Raw genomic sequence first — 21,813 nt, forward strand, 5'->3', positions numbered from 1 at the left:
GCTCCCAGGCGGAAGCGGAAGTGTCGGCGGCAGGCGAGTAGGAAGTGGTGATTCCTGAAGAGGAGATGGCTGCTCTTGCTACACTGCCCCCGCTGCCCCCACAGTTTAAGAGCATACAGCATCATCTGAGGACGGCTCAGGAGCATGACAAGCGAGACCCTGTGGTGGCATATTACTGTGAGTCCTTCCGAGTCTCCGCGGTCCTCCTTGGCCTCCGCCCCCTGATTCTTAAGGCCGTCCCCGCCTCTCTAGCTTTAGACCTGAGCTTTGGCCTCTGACCGGTCCCTTGGGGACAGAAGTCCCTGGGGGTCCCGCCCTCCTCAGGGATCCCCAAGTTCTCTGCCCCTCCAGGCCTCAGAAAGGCAAAACTTCGAAAGTACTTTAGCGTCCACCAACTAAATATTTTTAAACGGAATACATGGGCTCATGGACTCTGAAACACAGTGTTCTAAAGTTTTCTCCCTGTGTGTACACAAATGAGCTTTCTGTCTCCACCAGGAAATCGTGAAATTAACCTGGGTAGTTAAGTAACTGAGTTGGGGCTAAAAGGAAGGTAAGTGTTCCAGAGACAGCAGTGATGTGGGCAAAGGAAGAGACTAATTGAAAACATTGTCATGAGTGTGGGTTAATTATGACAACTTGCAGGCCCAATCATAAATAGAGAGTGGCTGCTGCAGATCAAACACTTGTATTTGCCCATTTCTCCTTTGGCATTTAAACTGCTGTCTTCCACCAGTGAGAACTTTTAGCCTTGATTTTGAGTAATAAATGAGGTCGAGACATTTGGTGACATACTCTCGCTTTGGTTGTGATACATATAATCTACAGTTGATGAAAAACACAGATCACACTTGATCACACTTTTTCCTTTGCGCTAAAGAGAGTAGTTCCAGTATAGGTTATTTTATATTCCACATTCTAACTTTGCTGCAAATTAAACAAGTGACCAAGCAACTATAGTATGCTGAAAAGGATTTTTAACTTTGAGAAGCTCAGTATAATGTGTCCTCTCTTATAGACAATATAAGGTTAGCCAAAATATGGTCCACTGTCATCCTGGCCATAAACCAGGAGTACCCCATTTTCATTCCTCAAATGTGCAAGGCCATTTCAAACCTCCACATTCTTCCCTTTCTTGGAAATCTACCTTTTTTCCCACTTGGCGAACTCCTTAATTCAGATTCTAACTCAAATGTCACCTCTCCTGTGAGCAGTAAGATGATTACTCTCAAGGCTTTACCTCCTCAGTTTGTTCAGATCATAACATTTTTGCGTTACACTTGTTTTTCAGGTTCCTCAAGCAGGGACCATTAGTCATTCATTCAGCTTGTATTTATTGAGATGTTACCTGTATGAGTATTACCAGGCACAGTGGCTACAGCATTCATGAAGCTTACATATTATGGGGTGGGGGGATTAAACAGTAAAATGCGTAAATCATACAGAATATTACAAGATTGTGAAGGAAATTAAAGCTGGGAAAGAACAGGGAGTACCAGGAGTAGGGTGGTAGAAAATGAGGGAGGGATTTCATTTTCAGAGTGGTCAGGGAAAGCTTCACTGAGTTCACATCTGAACAAACTTAACCGGAGTGAAAAGCAAGCTTTGCATCACCTGGGCAAGAGTGCTCTCCATAGAGGGGATAACAAGTGCAAAAGTCCTGAGGTAGGGGTTTGCTTAAAGGAGGATCAAAGTGACCCTTGTAACTAGAGTGAATAGAGCAAGCAGAAAAGCGATGTGATTAAAGTCAGAGAGATTATTTCTTGTAACAGTAAAGCGGGAACCCTTGATTCTGGCTAGAAGCAGTCCCTCCATGGGCGCTGTATTCTATACGTTTGTCACTGTCCTGGGACCCTTGATTCCTGTGTCACTATCCTCCCTCTTTTGCTGTTTCTCCCTAAACTTGCCCCGGTTTCCTTTATTTAAAAAATAAAAGGAGCTCTCACTGTGGCATTCCCCTAGAGTTGCAGTCCTGTCTGCCCAACCTCAAAGCTAGGCTTGAAATAGTTGTCTGTAGTTGTCTTTAGATCCTTACCTTATAGATCTTTTTCAGCCCATTGCAGTCTGGTTTTCTATCCCATTATTTCACCGAAACTGCTCTCAGCAGGGTCAGAACCATGATTTTTATTGCTAAAACCAGGTGTCACTTAAAAAATATTTTTGTTATGAAGCACTGGAGAAGGAAATGGCAACCCACTCCAGTACTCTTGCCTGGAAAATTCCATGGACAGAGGAACCAGGTAGGCTACAGTCCAAGGGGTCGCAAAGAGTCAGACACGACTGAGCCACTTCACTTTCTTTCTTTCTTTCTTATGTATATGTTAAAGAACATATGTAATGTGTATATACAGTTCAAGGAACAGTAAAATGAATGCTAATATATCTACCATGGTTGCTGTGATCTGGTGAGTGTGAAATGATGTCTCACTGGAGTGGAATTTGCAATTCACTGAGTCTTAATAAGGTTGAGCATCTTTTCATTTGGTAATTAACCATTTGTGATTTCCTATTGAAATACCTACTTATTGCTTTTGACCATTTTCTATTTCATTGTTTTAATCTAGCTACTGATCTTTTGGTATTGCAAATGTCTTCTCAAAGTTTATTTGAGAAGTTTGATTTTTGATTTTTCATTCTATTTATGAAATCCTTTGATGTGCAAAAGTTCTTAATTTTAAAATATGACCAATTGAGTAATTTCTTCCTTAGGATTTATGTTCCGATTTTCTAGGTCTTGATTTCTTTTTATGTACCTTATTTGAGATTTTGGCTTCCTGAGTTTGGGGTGTCATTCATCAAATCTAGAAAATTCTCTACTTTCAATGATTGTTTGTCTGCTATCTCTGTTCATTCCTTCAATTTTAATTAGACATGTGTTGCATTTTCCTCGTTTAGCTTCTTTGTCTCTTAATGCTTTGATAGTTTGTGTCCATTTTCTTTCTATGCTGCATTCTGTGTGATTTCTCTAGGTCAGTGGTCACCTTCATATATTCTATTGTATAACCCATCTGTTTCGTTTCTATTAATATTCTCATTTTTTATTTCTAGATGTTCTCTTACTTTGTTTTTAAATCAGCCTTGCCATTTCTGATAATCTTTTAACTGTTTTAAACGCACTCATTTCTTTAAGTGCTTTAAAAATATTTGCATTTATATTTGCTGTCTGATAATTACTGTATAGGTTATATTTTAGGTCTGATTCTGCTGTGTAACAAAAAATGGCTTATGACAGTTTTTTTCTTGTAACTTAGGCGCTAGAACTACTAAACTAGTACTCTTTAAATTTCAATATGCAAATAATTCAACAGGAATCATTTTCACATTTCACAACTTCTGTGTTTCTTTCCTGACAAAGTTCCTTTGGTCAAGGTGGCAAAGCAGTATGCTTCCCTTTATTTATTTATGTATTTATTACTTTATCTTGTTCTCAGTTGCCCTCTTCCTACTTTAAAGGATAAAGGCAGACTCTCCTGCATCATTAGAATTTTTATGGTGTATTGTTCTGGAGGAGAAGGTAGAAAATCCTCCAGGGTGTCCAGGAAAAAAAGGACAGTTCTAACAAATTACTGGTGTTAGTGAAACCTCCATTTATTAAGCTATTAGATAGAGCTTCCTGTCTTTATGTGTCTTATTTGGAAGAAAATCAGTCAGAGCACAGAATAAGCCTTTATTTAAAAATGCTGGGCATGGGAAAGAAAGGATGTCAAAGGAACATTCTAACATACAGCTTTTTATAAGGGGTGTTACCTAGAGTCATCTCCTTTCAGGAATAATTAGTCAAGAATGAATCTCAGAAGAAGGAGGAATTTTTCTTAGCTATTAGCAGCCATTGTTCAATCATTTTGGATTTTATCCAGAGGAGTGCAGAGGGGCAGTTTGCAACCAAGGTCAAGTGCAAGATGGTATGGAGCATGTTGTCCTTGTTCTTGGGGAACATGGTAAGGCCATGTTCAAAACTAGCCTGTGTTGAAGTTTCAAAATGGTAAGAGTTTTCATTATATGATCCTAGCATTTCGTTCTCTGTTCCTTATTAAAGTGTCATTCCTGAAGTAAGTTCAGTTCAGTTCAGTCGTTCAGTCGTGTCTGACTCTTTGCAATCCCATGAACCGCAGCACGCCAGGCCTCCCTGTCCATCACCAACTCCCGGAGTCCACCCAAATCCATGTCCATCGAGTCGGTGATGCCATCCAACCATCTCATCCTCTGTCGTCCCCTTCTCCTCCTGCCCTCAGTTGCGTCAGGAGGCCACAGTATTGGAGTTTCAGCTTTAGCATCAGTCCTTCCAGTGAACACCCAAGACTGATCTCCTTTAGGATGGACTGAGGTAAAAGCAAAAGGGAAATGCTGAAGTGGGAGTACCTTATTTCATTCAGGTGACAAGCTCATATCAAGGTCTGTAGGTTATCAAAATTTTAGTCTTAGAATCCAGAAATGAGAAAGAGTGTGTGGGAACATGTGTTAACATTTATTTGGATTAAAGAAGTCATATTTTTCTGAAAAAAGTAAGCCTCCAATGGCTGATTGGTTTGACTTTAGCAGTTAGTTTTGCCATTTATGTAGAATGGTGGACATTCTCCTCAAATGAGGTAAATCTTCAGCTCTGGAGTGTTTTGCTTCTTTCAGAAATACATTTAAAACAAGTGATAGGATGAAAATATTATAACTTTTTTTTTCCTGCCGGAGGATGTTGAAACAAACACTATTTCTGTTTTCCCAATCCTGTCTCACTCTTACAATAAAAAGAAGCCTTTGATTGAAAGCAAATGATGAGTCTTTATAAGATCCTCTCTGTATCCTTCAGAGGAATTGAGAAATGATGAGTCTTTGTAAGATCCTCTCTGTATCCTTCAGAGGAGCTGAGATAACGAATACTCTGATGAGGGGGTGACACATTCTTTTCTAGTCTTAAAACAAATTTCGAGGCAAACCTAATTAGAATGTCAGCTAAGAAAGATTATTAAAAATGTTATTTGATGATAAGTGATGATGTGGTTTTTAGCCTATAACCCAGAAGGAATTTAGAGAATTTGGTGGTTTTGCTGTGACAAAGCTTCCATTCTCATCTGCTGCTTTATGTGAATGAATTTTCTCCCTTGTTAAATTCATAAAAATGAAAGCAGGAATGGAACCAATACTCTGGTTCATTATGAGGATAAATCACGTTAATTCATAGATAGGCAGTTTAACTCATGCATTTCCAAGAAAATTTTACTTTTTATACTTAGTGATTATTAAAATAAACACAATTCATATTGTTTTAAATGTTACATTGTTACATATAACAATTGCAAAAACTCAATTCCAGAAGAAACATTTTAACACATAGCACCTTCTCTCAGGAAATTTAATAAAAATTTAAGTTTAATTTTTTATATACTTTTGTTGCAGAGCAGTGTGATAGGATAATCAAGTAACACCTTTGAGCATGCAGATACATTTTTATAATAAAATCCTATAAAGTAAGTACATAGAAATATGGGTTAAAAGAAAATAAGACTGTATTCTGACTCTTTAAAAAAATAATATTTTTTATCTGAAAAGATTGTAATAGATACCAAATTGCTATGGTGTTTACAGTTGAAAGAGTGATAAAATTTTTAGATGTCAGTACTTGACATCTGTAGTACAGAAATTGCATTTTTTACCTGTTTAAACTTCAGATAAAAAGTAGTAAATGTCAACCTAAAAATGTGTGAAGGGATACATTTCTGTAAACTTAGAGCAAACAAAAATTTTCTAAATTCCTAGAGCAAGGAAGAATTTTTCGTGAGAAGAAAAACTAAAGGTTATTTGCTACTTACTGATTTATAAAAGTTCCATATTCTTTTATATTTCCTCTCTGTATGTTGCTCTCTGCCTGGAATCCCCTATGACTTCCTCTTAATCAAACTTTTATTGACTCAATACTTTTTCCTTTTTTTCCTTTTGAACTCTGTGTAGCTGGAGTAAGCTATGCATTGGAGGCATTATTCAGACACGTTGATAGACACTTCAATGAATAATCGGGGTTTTCCATCCTCTGGATCACTTTTCAGTATGCATTGTGTTTTGATTTTCAGATATTTGGTTGGTGTTTTTGTTTCTAATATTTTGTTGCTCTCTTAAGTTTGTGGTTTTTTTGTGGGTTTTTTTTTGGTCATGCCTCATGGCTTACAGGATCTTAGTTCTCCAACCAGGAATTTAACCCAGGCCCTCAGCAGTGAGAGCTTGGATTCTTAACCACTGGACTACCAGGGAGTTCCCAACTCAGTATTTTTTGCAGATTGGTTTTCCTGAGCTCATATGATGTCTAGAAATGGTATCAAGTACATCCCTCCTCTTGATCCTCTTGACCTTTCAGTCTCCTGGATTCTCTTGGAAGACAGGGACTGATACCTTGTTTTCTCTCACCACCTGACACATAATTGGCATTCATAAATATTTAATGAATGTCATTGTTCTAAATGTTATAAATATTCCAGCCTACTAAAATATTCACTCTGAGAGCAAGAAATATGTCTTAAATTGATGATCATTGAATCTCTTAACTCCTAATACAGTACCTAAGCCATGGTAGATAGTTGGAAATTATGTAGTTTACACGTAATATGTGTTGAGTGAATAAATATAGGGTAATTCATAGTTTTTTCACATGCTCTTACTACAGTAAGGAAGCGGAATGAAAAGAATCTCAAAGCACAGTATTTCGTAGCTTGTGGCTATTAGATTGTCATAGATATGTCATAGGGTGTGCCCTTTGTGCTTCCTCATTTCCAGTATTTTGTGATTTCCAGAAATGATTTAGATCTGGCCTTGATGGGAATACTCTAGTGTTTTATCATTTTTTGTTACCTTAGTATTCCTATATTTCTAAGTTGTTTGATCTTTTATATTCTTTTTAAGTCAGGAATAAGTGTTAAAATACCGTATATCAAATTACTTTTTGACTAATATGCTTAGAGTTTACTTCTTTGACCTTTTTAATTAGTAATAACAAATTATTGAATTTACTCTTACTTGGAACATCTCACTCCTAGAAAAAATTGTTACTTTTTTTTCATTAAATTATTTTGAAATAATTATAGATCCACAAACAGTTACAAGAAATAATACAAAGAGATCTGAGTGCCTTTTACTCATCGTGCCCAGTGGTAATATCTTGCAAAGTCATAGTACAGTATCACAGCCAGAATATTGATACTGACACAATCTACCCATCTCTTTTAGACTTACCTAGTTTTCCATGAATTCATTTGTTTATATGTCTGTATATAGCTCTAAATAGTTCTCTCAAGTGGAGGTTCATGTATCCAACACCATAGTGAAGATAGAAGTTGTCTAAGAAGAATCCTTCATGTTAATCCTGTTACAGCCAGAAGTCTGTTAGAGGAATTTCTTTTATATACTTATCAATTTCTCACATTTAAAAAATTAAACTTGAGCTAATGTCGATGCATCAAAGTTTTCTAGAATATCTTTCATATCTGTCAGATTTTCAGATTTATTAGTTAAGAAATTACAGACTTAACCTTCCCTTCCTTTCTTCATACATGTCACAGTCAGCCCAGTTATCAAATGTTTGCATTTTTACTTACCTTCGTAGTTTCTTTGCCATCATACCCTCACCTTACATCTAAGCTATTGAGATAGCTTCCTGCCTTCTACTTCAAGCTAAATGAAAGTTGCTCAGTCGTGTTCAATTCTTTGTGATCCCACGGACTATAGCCTGCCAGGCTTCTCTGTCCATGGGGATTCTCCAGGCAAGAATACTGGAATGGGTAGCTGTTCTCTTCTCCAGGGGATCTTCCCAACCTAGGGATCAAACCCACGCCTCATGCATTGCAGGCAGATTCTTTATCGTCTGAGCCACCAGGGAAGCCCCTACTTCAAGCGGGTAGTACCTGTTGCTAATTGAAAGTTCTGCTTTAAATGCTTAGTGAAAACAACACAGAATAAAAGAAGGATAAAGTTAACTAAGCATTTAGAAACCCTGTGCTACACAAGCAGTACAATTAATTTATAAAAGCATTGCATTAGGAAAAGAATGTTTCCAATAGATGAAAGACAGAGGGCCAGTGTCCTTGATAGGGAAAACACTCATACAAATCCATTTTAAAAAATGAAAACTATGATCCCCATAAATGGACAGAAATGTGTATGTACTACTAAAAGAGAACATACTAATTTTTAACGTTCAGCTGAATTAGTAGCAAGTGTAAATTAAGATGGCATACCATTTTTTGACTAAAGTTATAACTTATACAAAATGAGTATGTGATGAAATTCTCCTTGACATGGCTGTGTGAATTGGTTCCAAGTTTTAGAAAGCATTTTATTGGAGGATATAGAATTGTAAAAGTATCTGATGTGCAGTAATTCCAGTTTTGAAAAGCTTCTGCCTAGGAAATAATCACTAATATATGAAAAACTTTAGGATTATGTGAACAATTATATACGTTTGTGGCAAGCCGCAAAACAGCCTAAACATATATCATAGTGGAAATGGTTAAGTTATGGTATATCCATTGCATAGAAGGTGACATAATCATTTAGAAATTAGAAAGCATCTTTTGTAACGTGGGGAAAGATTGATATAAAAATTCAGGATATAAAATTATATATATATACACTATGATTTGAACTTTTCACTGCAAATGGTGACTGCAGCCATGAAATTAAAAAATGCTTGCTCCTTGGAAGAAAAGCTATGAAAACCTAGACAGCATATTCAAAAGCAGAGATGTTACTTTGCAGACCAAGGTCCATCTAGTCAAAGCTATGGTTTTTCCAGTAGTCATGTATGGATGTGAGAGTTGGACCGTAAAGAAAGCTGAGTGCCAAGGAATTGATGCTTTTGAACTGTGGTGTTGGAGAAGATTGTTGGGAGTCCCTTGGACAGCAAGGAGATCAAACCAGTTGATCCTAAAGGGAATCAGTCTTAAATATTCATTGGAAGGACTGATGCTGAAACTGTAGTACTTTGGTCACCTGATACTAAGAACTAACTCATTGAAAAAGACTCACATGGTTGGAAAGACTGAAGGCAGGAGGAGAAGGGGACGACAGGATGAGATAGTTGGATGGCATCACTGACTCAATGGACATGCATTTGAGCAAGCTCCCAGAGTTGGTGATGGACAGGGAAGCCTGGTGTGCTGCAGTCCATGGGGTTGCAAAGAGTTGGACACGACTGAGCAACTGAACTGAACTTTTAAAAATGCATATATGTGTGTATATATATACACACACATACACGGAGAAGGCAATGGCAACCCACTCCAGTATTCTTGCCTGGAAAATGGACCGAGGAGCCTGGAAGGCTGCAGTCCATGGGATCACTGAGGGTCAGACACGACTGAGCGACTTCACTTTCACTTTTCACTTTCATGCATTGGAGAAGGAAATGGCAACACACTCCAGTGTTCTTGCCTGGAGAATCCCAGGGACAGGGGAGCCTGGTGGGCTGCCGTCTCTGGGGTTGCACAGAGTCGGACACGACTGAAGTGACTTAGTGTATATATATATACATACATAGACACACACACATACATAATAAACTTGGAGGGAAAAATAGCAGCTTTAGGTTTCTGGATGGTTTTCTTTTGATTGTCTTTTTAAAAATTTTCTCGTAAGTGGGCGTGTTTCATACCATCATTACTAAACAACAAAAGCTTTACTTAAAGCAAAAATTTTTTTAAAACACCAATAGTAGCTCCATCTGACTATCAGAAAAAATATAAGTACCTTTAGTGATAAGGAGTACGTCAAGGCTGTATATTGTCACCCTGCTTATTTAACTTATATACAGAGTACATCCTGAGAAATGCTGGACTGGAAGAAACATAAGCTGGAATCAAGATTGCCGGGAGAAATATCAGTAACCTCAAATATGCAGATGATACCACCCTTATGGCAGAAAGTGAAGAGGAGCTAAAAAGCCTCTTGATGAAAGTGAAAGAGGAGAGCAAAAAAGTTGGCTTAAAGCTCAACATTCAGAAAACAAAGATCATGTCATCCGGTCCCATCACTTCATGGGAAATAGATGGGGAAAGAGTAGAAACAGTGTCAGACTTTATTTTCTGGGGCTCCAAAATCACTGCAGATGGTGACTGCACCATGAAATTAAAAGACGCTTACTCCTTGGAAGAAAAGTTATGACCAACCTAGATAGTATATTCAAAAGCAGAGACATTACTTTGCCGACTAAGGTCCGTCTAGTCAAGGCTATGGTTTTTCCTGTGGTCATGTATGGATGTGAGAGTTGGACTGTGAAGAAAGCTGAGCGCCGTAGAATTGATGCTTTTGAACTGTGGTGTGGGAGAAGACTCTTGAGAGTCCCTTGGACTGCAAAGAGATCCAACCAGTCCATTCTGAAGGAGATCAACCCTGGGATTTCTTTGGAAGGAATGATGCTAAAGCTGAAGCTCCAGTACTTTGGCCACCTCATGTGAAGAGTTGACTCATTGGAAAAGACTCTGATGCTGGGAGGGATTGGGGGCAGGTGGAGAAGGGGACGACTGAGGATGAGATGGCTGGATGGCATCACTGACTCGATGGACGTGAGTCTGAGTGAACTCCGGGAGATGGTGATGGACAGGGAGGCCTGGCATGCTGCGATTCATGGGGTTGCAAAGAGTCGGGACACGACTGAGCGACTGAACTGAACTGAACTTAGTGATAACTCATGATTTGAACATGGCATCATCTTCTGTAATTTTAATCAAGCTGAATTTCACTCCATTTCTAGAACCTGACTGACTTTCTGTTGTCTCCAGACCTTCCAACATTGTTCTCTAGCCCTTGACACCTCTTGCCCTCCTTACCAAACCCACTCCATTTTTATCCTTAAGGTTCTAGCTTAAATGCCACTTTCTCTGGGAGGCCTTGTCTTAAACTCCCTGGTTTTAAGATGTATTGTCTCTCAGTCCTCATTGTGCCTTGTATGGCTTTATCTGAATTGCTTTCCATATACCTGTAGTCCCTTCTAGAGTGGAAACTTAAGGAGGCTGAACCCTGCTAGGGCCTCTTGATTCATTCACTGTACCAGGTAGTGCTCGGCCACTAAAGATACTTACACAATAAGGAATAGGTACTCCAAAAATGGTGAATTGACCTGACTTTTGAGGCAGCCATGGTCCCTATAGCTACACCGTATAGTTGTCATGGAATAAAGAGGCCAGATAACTAACATTCACGTAGCTTTTGGCATTCATAACAATCCTTTTCTTCAGGGTATCTGATTTGAACCTTATAGTCATCCTGGTCCTTCTGTTAGTAAGCGATGGAACCAGGACCTGAATGACAGATGCTAGATGAGAAGTGGGTATATGAAAAATTGTTGAGAGTAGGTAGTAATTAGAATAGCAGTTACAGAGTGAAGGTAAAGGGACCTGTTAAATCAGTGGGAAAGCAAAGGGAACCAGTGCAGTGATCTGGAAGATTCCTGATAAGTGGAGAGTGAAAATGAGGACAGGCTTGATGTTACTGACATAACTTTCTGAGCTTTGTATCTCTCTCTGTCTCTTTGTTTTTTTTTTTTCACCTTAATGAAGCCAGAAAATATTTGAGTTCCTACTAAACATAGGCACCATATGATAAATATTTTTATTCTGTGACATTTGATGTTGTGGATAAAGTGAAAACTAGAAAGATTCTTTCCCTTTAAACTATGTGTTGCTATTTAGTATCGATATCAAATATCAACACATAAAGCTGATATTAAATATCAACATACAAAGTTTCAGATTTGGTTTTTAGAAGTTTCCTCTAGGGGGTGGTATTGTACAATTAATGGATATTCAGTGACCATGTATAAATGTTCTTTGAGAGTCATTTCTTTATATGACCATAGGAAAATTAGATGTAGTTCAGGAAGTTGAAAATACATATGGTATGTTTCATATACAAGATGTCATAGGACACGAGTGTAAATGCTTAAAGGCTAAATAATAATGAATTTTTATTGATGGTGGTAAGCTACTTGGATATTAGGATTAATAATCAGTTGCCTGTTATTTGCTGTTAATCACACAGAAATTGATTTAATGACTAGTAAATTTAACTAAGCTTATTATCTTTAACCAATTAAAGATAAGCAGTTTTTTTGTGCTGATTTCTGAATCTTTAGCAACTAATTTGAGCTCATAGTCCTTTTGTCTAAGTATGTATCATTTCTTTATTGTAAGCTGACTCCAGATACTTTACTGTACCCATGACAGGTTAATAAAAACCTCAGAAAGTTGGACTGCTGACTTATCCATTAATATTCCATTTCTTTTTTTATTTTGCAAACATATTTACAGACATGAATTTTATATTATACAATAGTTATTTTAATAATTACTCCTGTTTTGAGTAAGTCCTTTTGGTTTTAAACTCTCTAAGCTAACACACACACACTAGCGTTACAGTAACTTGCACAAGCTGTATGTGTGTGCTCAGTTGCTTCAGTCGTGCCCGACTCTGTGACCCCATGGACTGTAGCCCTCCAGGCGCCTCTGTCCATAGGATTCTGTCAGCAAGATACTGGGGTGTGTTCCCATGCCTTCCTCCAAGGGATCTTCCTGACCCAGGGATCGAACATGCATCTCCTGCATTGGAGGCAAATTCTTTACCAACTGAGCCATCAGGGAACCCCTATCACAGTCAACTACTATATAAAATTACATTTCACATATTAGTTTAGAACTTACTTTTCCCTTCTCCTGTCCTTTGGCTGTAGTTGTCATATATTTCAGTTATAAACCTATAAACCCTAGAATGTTGTTATTTTTTAATTGTCCTTCTTATGATACGGGGAGGGTGGTGGGAGGGGGGTTCAGGGTTGGGAACTCATGTATACCTGTGGTGGATTCATGTCAATGTATGGCAAAACCAATGCAGTATTGTAAAGTAAAACAGAAAAGAAATTTATAAAATGAGGAAATAAAATTTTTAGTGTATTCCCGCATAATTACCATTTTCTGCAGTCTTCATTCCTTTGTAGTTGGTTTTAAATGTGTCATTTTCTTGTCTGTCGAAAAGTTTATCATTTCCTTTATAGGATTGTCACCAATTCTATCAGCTTCTATGGTGTGAAACAAGCTTTTATTTTCATCCTTATTTTTGAAAGATATTTTTGCTGGGTAAAGAATTCATCAATCATTTTTGCCACTCCTCCCCACCTTTGAAGGGGTGGACTCCAGTTACATATACGTTAGCGCATTTGATGGTTCCTCATACCTCACTGAAACTCTGGTTTTGTGTTTTCCTTTTCAGTCTTTTTACTCCCTGCTTCATTTTAGGTAGTTTCTACTGCTATGTTCTGAAGTTCATTCATTTTTTCTTTTATGATATTTAAACTACTATTAATCCTGTCCAGTAAAACTTTTCATTTCAGATACTCTTATATTTCATTTCTGGATGGCCCTTTTGTGTTCCTTTGTGTATGTTCTATCTCCTCATTTTATTCATGGCTTCCATAAAATACTTCAAAATGATTTCCCAGTATTTTAATATCATCATCTGCTATTTCCATTATTTTGTCATTGTTTTATTGTTTTATGTTCACATTCTTCTACTATTGCCATCATTAGTGATTTTTGATTGATTGTGGGACAGAGTGAATTTTAAGTTCTTGAATGTCTATTCTTTGAAGGGATTAAATGCAGCCAGCAATTAATTGCTGTTCAGTTTAATTCTTTGGTGCCTTGTTTTGTTTTTAGCTTTAGAGGGCAGTTCTGAAGTACTCCTTGCTGTAGGGACAGGTTAACCCTATTACTTAGTTGCGGGCTGTCTACAGAATATCCTGGGTTAACCTCTGGGGCTCTCTGCTCCTTTTGGTTGGAACTGTAATGCATCCCAGCCCTATGTGTGCACTGGGGATAGTCCAGCTCACAGCGTCTGTTCATTCTTTGGCCTTGTAGAGTTTTCTCCTTCACATGCACATGGCAGTGTTCACCTGAGCCTCCAGATAAACTCCTATACAGATTTTGGGGTTTCTTTTCTGTGTAGTTTCATACTCTTCAGAATTCTGCCCCTCAATTTACAGCTGCCTCAGTCTCCCTGAACTCCAGTCCATTTTCTCAACTCAGAGGACTGTGTTCGGTTTAGGATTCCCTTCCTACTCCTTAGACTGGGATGTTCCTCCAGGCAGAATACTAGGTTGATATTGGTGTCATCTCATATGTGTCCTTTCTTCAGATGTCTTAATCTTACTATGTCTGTTTCCATTGTCCAAAAACCTCTTTTATATATTCTGTCTTGTTTTCTTTGATTGTTCACAGTAGGATGGCAAATATTACTCCTTGTGGCCAGAGTTAGAATCTGTGTTCTTATTTTAGTAATCAAATCATCACTATTATTTACTAAGTACCAGCACAGTCTTTTAGTAGGAATTCAGAAGGAGCTAACTTTTCTTAAAGCTATTATATTATGACAGACGCTCTAAAAATACTTCATGAAGGAATGAGTGTAGTATATACCCAGGATATATTCATTCATACTTTGTTTTTATTTTATTTTTTTCCTTTCACAAAGACAATACTAACCATAGAGCAGGTATTTATAATATACTTATGAGTAGAGTAATAGATTTGGTTCTATTTACTGGAATAAAGTGTGGCTTTATACATCAGTGTATGTCATAATGATACCTACTTGAGTGCTATATTCTTTTAACCCACTAGTACATCACTCTTAACAATTACTTTTATGTGCCTTTTGTGTCTTTATATCATGCATTTCATATTTTTAGATTTCTCATGTATAAATGAGGATGTGATAGAATGTTAATGTTTAGATTTAATGAAACTTTGAAGTATACATGCCTTGAGGATTAGTAAATATTTGTCTTCTAAATGCTTCACATTAAAGTTAGGTTGGAAAGTATTTAATCCTTTTCCAAATATGCCTCATTACTCATCTTTAAAAAATATTTATTCATAAAAATGAACACATTTCCTTGATGAAATAAATATATTTCCCTATAGGTGATTCTAGCTACATATTTATTCTGTTTTACTAGGTAATTTTCCATGTTGGACACCAATTTTTCTTCATACTGCTGCTTCTACAATGAATTACTTGTCCTGAACAGAGTTTTATATGAAAGTAGTCCTTTTTCCCATCCGTATGACTAAAAGATCTTTTGGTGTATAAATTTTCATAAGTAGATTTAACATCTTTTCACTGTATTAATATTAGAAAATGTGTCTTGTTGTACAAGTTACAAATTGTAAACCATGTAAGATACTCAGAAATATAGAAGCTAGGCAAATTTGTACTTAAATCTTTTCAATTTTGAGATGATTCTCTCCAGTTCTTCAATTATAGGTGTTACTTTGTAATAATGTCCTTGTAATTGCAAAGACTGAATATGCATGTAAGCCAAGAAGAAAATGGGTATAAGTGAAACCATTAAACTGTGTTGTCATTGCACTGTATTTCAAGTATCAGCCACTTGTATTAAGGTTAGCTTTTAGAGGGTAAGAAGCTTATATTATATTTGTGTTGTGAGGAAAATTGATGATGGTTGTGGTGGTAGTGAATTGGGAATAAATCTGATTCTCACTTCAAAGGAGATACCGATAATCTTGATTTTTATTATGAGCAATGTTGGAAGTAGTTAAAAGTAACAAATCAGAAACAAAATTGTACTTTTTACATAGGAATAAATAACTTTCTCTTGATAACAAGAAAATACTGATTAGTTTTCTGTGTGTTTGCTTAATGGACTTTTACCATTGCTGGATAGCCATTTATTTCCACGGTTGCTCTATTAGGTAGTTCACTACACTCCATAGATGGTATAATTCATATACTGTCCACTTGATAATAAAATAAGAAGAAAGACCTCCCAGGGAAATGAAGCTCACTCCTCTATTTCCTTACATTGTGTTACTGTGTTGACTAATAGTATATATAGACAGTAAATAATTAACTGATGTCTGTTTAATTTTCTGTGTGTGTGTTTGGGTGAGGGTTTGCTTGAAATATGCCTGAAATAGTCATTTGAGAAGTTGAGAAGATAAGGAAATCAGTCTTTACACAATTAATATAAAATGTCTTCAGAGAATGCCAAAACAGGAAAGAAGATGGGAAACAAAACAGAGAGCTTTAAGATTAGTTTCAAACCAGATGTTTCACACAGGACATAAAATGTTGGCATGTCATAAAAATATGTATGTTTAAAGAACTGTAGCTTTCTCAGTTTGTAGTGATGGAAAGTGTATTTTACTTGCTCAAATAAATGATACTGGAATATTCAATATGAAGAAGTATTAAGCTCTTTTGAGGTTGATAATTCTAATATTTATAGTGATGCTGATCTGTCTGTGGTCTGTGTTGCTGGTATGTAGATGCAGGGAGAGAGGATTGTTGAGCTTATATATATATGAGTGTACGTTTGCCAGAGGAGTATAATAAAAGATTCAGGGTTTAGACATAGGGCAATAAAATCCTAGAAAAATCTATCATAAAATCAAAGCTAGTTACAGAAGGAAGTTAAAGGAGAAAAGACTGATTGTAATGAAGAAGTAAGGAGACACCAATGAACTGGAAGCCTATTGTAATACACAGAGTTTAAAGTTGGAAGAAAAGCAGTTATGTTTAGATTGAGTACATGATATACTGATATTAACAGTACAGCAGTTTGAAATGGTAATTTAGTTATGAGGTTACTGGCATATAAGGGAGAGTCCGTACAGTTATGGAGATCAGAACTGATAAGAATTGAGAGCACAGCAGTAGGTATGCATTAGGAATAGATTTGCTTTCGTATTGCAGAAAGTTCGGAATTACAATGCATAAGTAAAATAAGGATTTATTTCCTCATTTAAAAGAAAGTCTGATATCGGCAGTACCCAGTACCAATTCCATGAAGCCATCAGGGACGCAGGCTTTTTCTGATTTCAAATCTGTAAACCAGCACATGATTACCAAAATCGCCTTGTGGTCCAAGCTACCTACTAGAGTTTCAGTCATCCCATTTCTGTTCTAGGCAGCAGGGAGGAGAAAAGGGAATGAGTCATTTCCTTTCCCCTGCTGTCATTCCCGTTTTACAGTCCTTCCATAAGTCTCAGCCACTTTCTGGTTATATAATATTTGTCTTAGGTAATAGCATGGCCATATTTTGCTTTGAGGAATACAGGGAAATGTACTGTTTTGGCTAGCTATATTACAACTCCCTAATAATATAGGAATCTTGTTAGTAAAGAAGACAGGGAGAAAGGATGCAGGTAGGCTGCTAGCTGTCTCTGTCACAAGTATTAATTATCCATGTGAACAGCAAAATTTTTAAGATAGTGGAAAGATAAGGAAAGACCCTAAGGTACGTGAGCAATTACAAGCATAACAGTCCAGTGGAAGAGAATGGACGAGCGCTAGACCCATGTATTTAGAACGCCTTGAGAGAATACTGTAACAGTGGGGTGCAAAAAGAAAACCAGTCATACTTACCAACTCTTCTCTTAAATGCTAGAAAGAATGTAAGAGAATTAAAACTTATTACTTGAGAGAATTGCAAAGAAAATGATTTCTTAAGTGACATTTAGGTTTTAATTAAGACAAAGAGGAAGAAGGCATCTGAGGAGAGGTAAGACAGTTTGCTGATTCTTCAGAACTGTTTCAATAGTAGTTCCAGGGAGTATGGTGGAAGGAGTAGGGCTGTGTGGAGAAACATGGACTTGGTTGGGGCAAAAAGTATAGTTTACAGTGGAGAGGAGTAAGGATGCAATGAGCAGTGATGCTCAGCCTTTTGCTTGTCTACCCTCAAGTTTAAAATGATTAGACATGAATATTATGTAACTTCATAAATAATTTTTCTGTATTGATATACTATATTTAATATATTTAAATATATATTTATTGTAAAAATACTATATGTGCCTGACTCTTTGCGGCCCCATGAACTGTGGTCTGCCAGGCTGTTCTGTTGATGGGATTTTTGAAGCAAAAATACTGGAGTGATTTGCCATTTCCATCTCTAGGGGATCTTCCCGACCCAGGGATCAAACCCTGGACTCCTGCACTGCAGGCAGATTCTTTATCTGCTGAGCTACCAGGGAAGCATATAAAAGAAAAGTATAAAGGATGAGATAAACATATCAATAAAAGGCTAATATTTTCTTCCCACACTCCAGCCATTCCCTGGACTCTTATGGGTCTCAAAGTCTGCAGCCTCAGTATAGCTTAGGGTGAAAACTGTTAGGGGAAATAGAAGCAGCCTGGCACAGAACTGATCCCTACGCTCAGCTAAAAGCCTTGCCCTTGAAAATAAGAGCAAGAACACTTAAAAGTCTCCAGAAAAAAAATTGGTAATACATTAAGAAATACAAAGATTAAATTTCAAGGAAGAAAAAGCATATTATCAGTTACAGGTATTATCATATGAGGAGATGACATTTGATCTGTAATCGCAGTAAAATCAAATAGCCAAGACATATAAAAAGTAAAAACATACTAAAGATGAACCACAAATCATGAGAGAAGGAAAGGATTTTTTACCACTTGCATTTGGGACAGATACCAGTAACTGAGGTAGATGCAAGTTATCAAAGAGTTAAATTTGAAAAACCAGAGGAAAAACTGAAAAAATCATGTAGCTGAATATCCAGTTTCTTGGCGATAAAGAGCTTTCCAAGCGTAGAATTGATAGAAAAATCACTTTGGGTACATAAATATTTTAAGTTTCTGTATTTTAAAACAACATTCAAAAATTGAAAGATGGCCTAATATTCATCCAAAATGTTTATTTTCCAAAGAGCTCATGTGATGTACTTTTAATAAAAGAAATACAGCAAAAGTGCTAGAAGAAAAGACCTGGACAGCTCACTAAGAGGATGTGTTGGGGAGTTCTGTCACAGTTATGACAAAAGAAGAGCTGACTGAGATAAGACATGAAGCTTGAACAACTCAGGAGATGACTGCTTTAAGGGGAGGGTGATCAGCCATGCTTTTAAAAGGCATGGCATGGAGAGAGGTGATTCAAACCTAGTTCTCAAACGACCTGGGCATGTTATTAAATATGACTGGTTAAAAAAAGAGAAAAAGGAAATTTTGTCACATTGTGATCAAACAATGAATATAATAAGTGGGTTTTTATTTTTGCTTCCAAATTAGATTTTTTTTTGTCAGATTAGTATCCAGTGCTAGATATTGTACAGTAAAATTGAAAGTATCATGCTTTTTACGTTGTGAGTCAGTGTAAATCAGTACAGGTCTTTAAGAAACTCCATTTTTGTTTCTCATTGATAACTGGATGAATCAAACCCCTACATTTGATACAGAAATAAATATATTAATAAATTAAACTTCAAGCTCTGTGAGATAACCCTAAAAGCCTAAGCCTTTAAAAGTAGTTCCTTCAGACACAGATATTGAATTTAAACACACGCAGAATACACAATTGTATTAGTATATTAACACATCTTTAAAGAAGGTGTGAATTGGAAACCGTAAGTGTAACTAACAGCTTGCCATGTTCTAAAGCTGTAGTAAATAAAGCTACGATAGATAGTAGACTAACAAGTAACAAAGCAAGATAGACAATATACAGAGTTGGGGCCTTTTGTCCCATGAAAATTTAATATATGATAATGAATGACAAAAGTGGCATTTAAAGCCATCAGGCAGAATGAACTGTTCTTTCATTCATATATTTTATCTATTCAGAAAATGTTTATCGAAGGCCAAGGACTGTTGCAGATGCCAGGGATCCATCAGCAAACCAAGTAGACTACAGTTGCCATTATCATGGAGTTTAAGTTGGAGTTGCAGAATCTGAGAAGAAATAGGTTGAATGATTCCCTGCTGAGGAGAAAAGACTAGAGCAGGAAAGGCGATAGTGTTCACAAGATTCCACTTGGGGGTGAGAGGGCCCTCTTTCCTACTGTATAAAGAACAGTTTGTTAAAAAGCAAGCGACCAAACAGAAAATTTGATGAAATTTTTGTTTTGATAGCTATTCTGCATTCATAAAAGAGGATATAAAGGTCTTCAGTACATTTCTAAGATCTTTTGAGTAGTGAAAATGCAAAATCAAAAGTGAGATAACACAGTCCTGAGATTGATAGGAAGTTTAATACCAGTTTTTAATTTAATGTCAGCTTTTTGTGAGTTTGGGAGAAATGACTGCTTGCATGTGGTGGTGTAGCTATAACTGCATAGTGGTCATTTGTTTTGAAGGACAGTTGAAGAGTAGCTCTTCAGGTGAAAAAGGTACACATACTACAAGCCAGCAGTTCTCCTTGGTGTCTCCCACCGGCCACTCATGCATGTGCACTCAAGAAGGCCTGGTAGTGCAGCATGGCTTGTAATGATGAAAATCTGAGAATACCTCATTGTGCTTTAGTTCAAATGTCGTGTCCGTACTGTGGAGCCCTGTAGGGCTACGCAAATCTTCAGAGCATGTTGTTGAAACTAAGAGGAAAATTACAGGCAATATGTGTACACACCAGTGGTAATAATTGCCACCAAACTTCACAGCTCTCATCACTGAGAAAGCTGTTTAGGGTTGTGGTTTCAGAGAAGTTTTTAGCTTCAGCCTTATCTGTAATATTTTTATTATTTTTTTCAAGAGATGGTATTATTGTAGCCACATGTTCCAAGAGATAGTATTATTGTAGCCAAACAAACTCACTCAGAAGGACGATGCAGATAGTGGAGTGCAGTTTATTACACCGGTGGGCCCAAGGCAGTCTCCTCTTAGCCAAGGACCCCAACCAGTTTTTGTGAAAACCTTATATACCCTAAGTGTACATGCTCAAACCCACCTCCCCAAATTCTCTGAAACTAGTCTGAACAAAGGAAAAGAAGGATACAATCAAAGTTAACCCGTGAGTGATTCGTATGCCTTAAACCCATGATTCATATGCCTTAAGCCTAGGTAGTTAACAGTGAACAATTATCAATAGACCTGTGGCCTTACCTCAATAAGCATAATAAAATTTATGATTCTATTCAGTTACACAGATAATTAGGGTGTTCTTTTAGGCGATGGAGACTCTAGGTACGAGCCCTGGGGCTCTTCCATCCGGGGGGGTCTGGTTTTCCAGTTGGTATGTCGTTTCCATAGATACTGGGCATATAGCTCAGAGTCCACAATCTGGCCCAAGATGGAGTCTTGCTTTCAAGATAGAGCCTGTTTTGTCTGTTTCCTCCTTCAGTATGTTTATTTTTACATGTATACATAAAAATGACCAAAACAATTCTCCCCATTAACCTCAGCTCAAGTGGCATTTCCTCTCTCCCAACACATATTGTGTATTTTATCAGTTATCACATATCTGGCCCTTGGCAAGTGCTCCTATACACAAGGTTGTTTTTTCTGAATGCCCTCATTTACCTACTAAATTTAAATTGCAGGTTCTTTTGACAGCCTCAAACTGGTCCTTTTATTTTAAATATAATGTCAAAAGAGAAGGCCTTCCTTCATAGAAATTTGTTATCATCATCATGAATCTTGTATTCTTTGGATAGTGTTTTGCGTTTTTTATATTTGTGAATAAGATCCACAGTAAATCAAAGTTTTATTTCTAAATTCACTTAAATTTTAAATTATTTATTAGAGACAACATATTTTAAACATTCAGTCCTGGGAATTATTCACATCATTGTATTTTTCTTTATAGGTCGATTGTATGCAATGCAAACGGGAATGAAGATTGATAGTAAAACTCCTGAATGTCGTAAATTTCTATCAAGGCTAATGGATCAGTTAGAAGCTGTAAGTTGAACACTGAACATTTTTCTGATTAATGTTTATAAGGCCATTTTATTTCATTTGTGTTTGTTATTGTAGCTCTAACTGTTGGTGGCAATCAGCAGTGTCATTATAGCTGAGGAAAAATTAGATAAT

At 36.9% G+C, this 21,813-nt stretch overlaps 1 protein-coding gene across 2 annotated transcripts in view; it reads left to right on the forward strand.

Moving 5' to 3' along the window:
• VTA1 (vesicle trafficking 1) overlaps positions 1–21,813 on the forward strand; it is a 72,820-nt gene continuing 51,007 nt past the window's right edge. Inside the window, exons 1-2 of one of the 2 annotated variants that reach the window (XM_005684855.3) lie at positions 1–177; positions 21,587–21,681. In XM_005684855.3, the coding sequence (XP_005684912.1) occupies positions 66–177; positions 21,587–21,681 (207 nt within the window). In that variant the 5' untranslated portion in view covers positions 1–65. The remainder of the gene's footprint in view (positions 178–21,586; positions 21,682–21,813) is intronic. The other variant, XM_005684854.3, reaches the window with a different exon arrangement.

Source organism: Capra hircus, chromosome 9, assembly GCF_001704415.2.
Source record: "Capra hircus breed San Clemente chromosome 9, ASM170441v1, whole genome shotgun sequence".
Lineage (NCBI taxonomy): Eukaryota > Metazoa > Chordata > Mammalia > Artiodactyla > Bovidae > Capra > Capra hircus.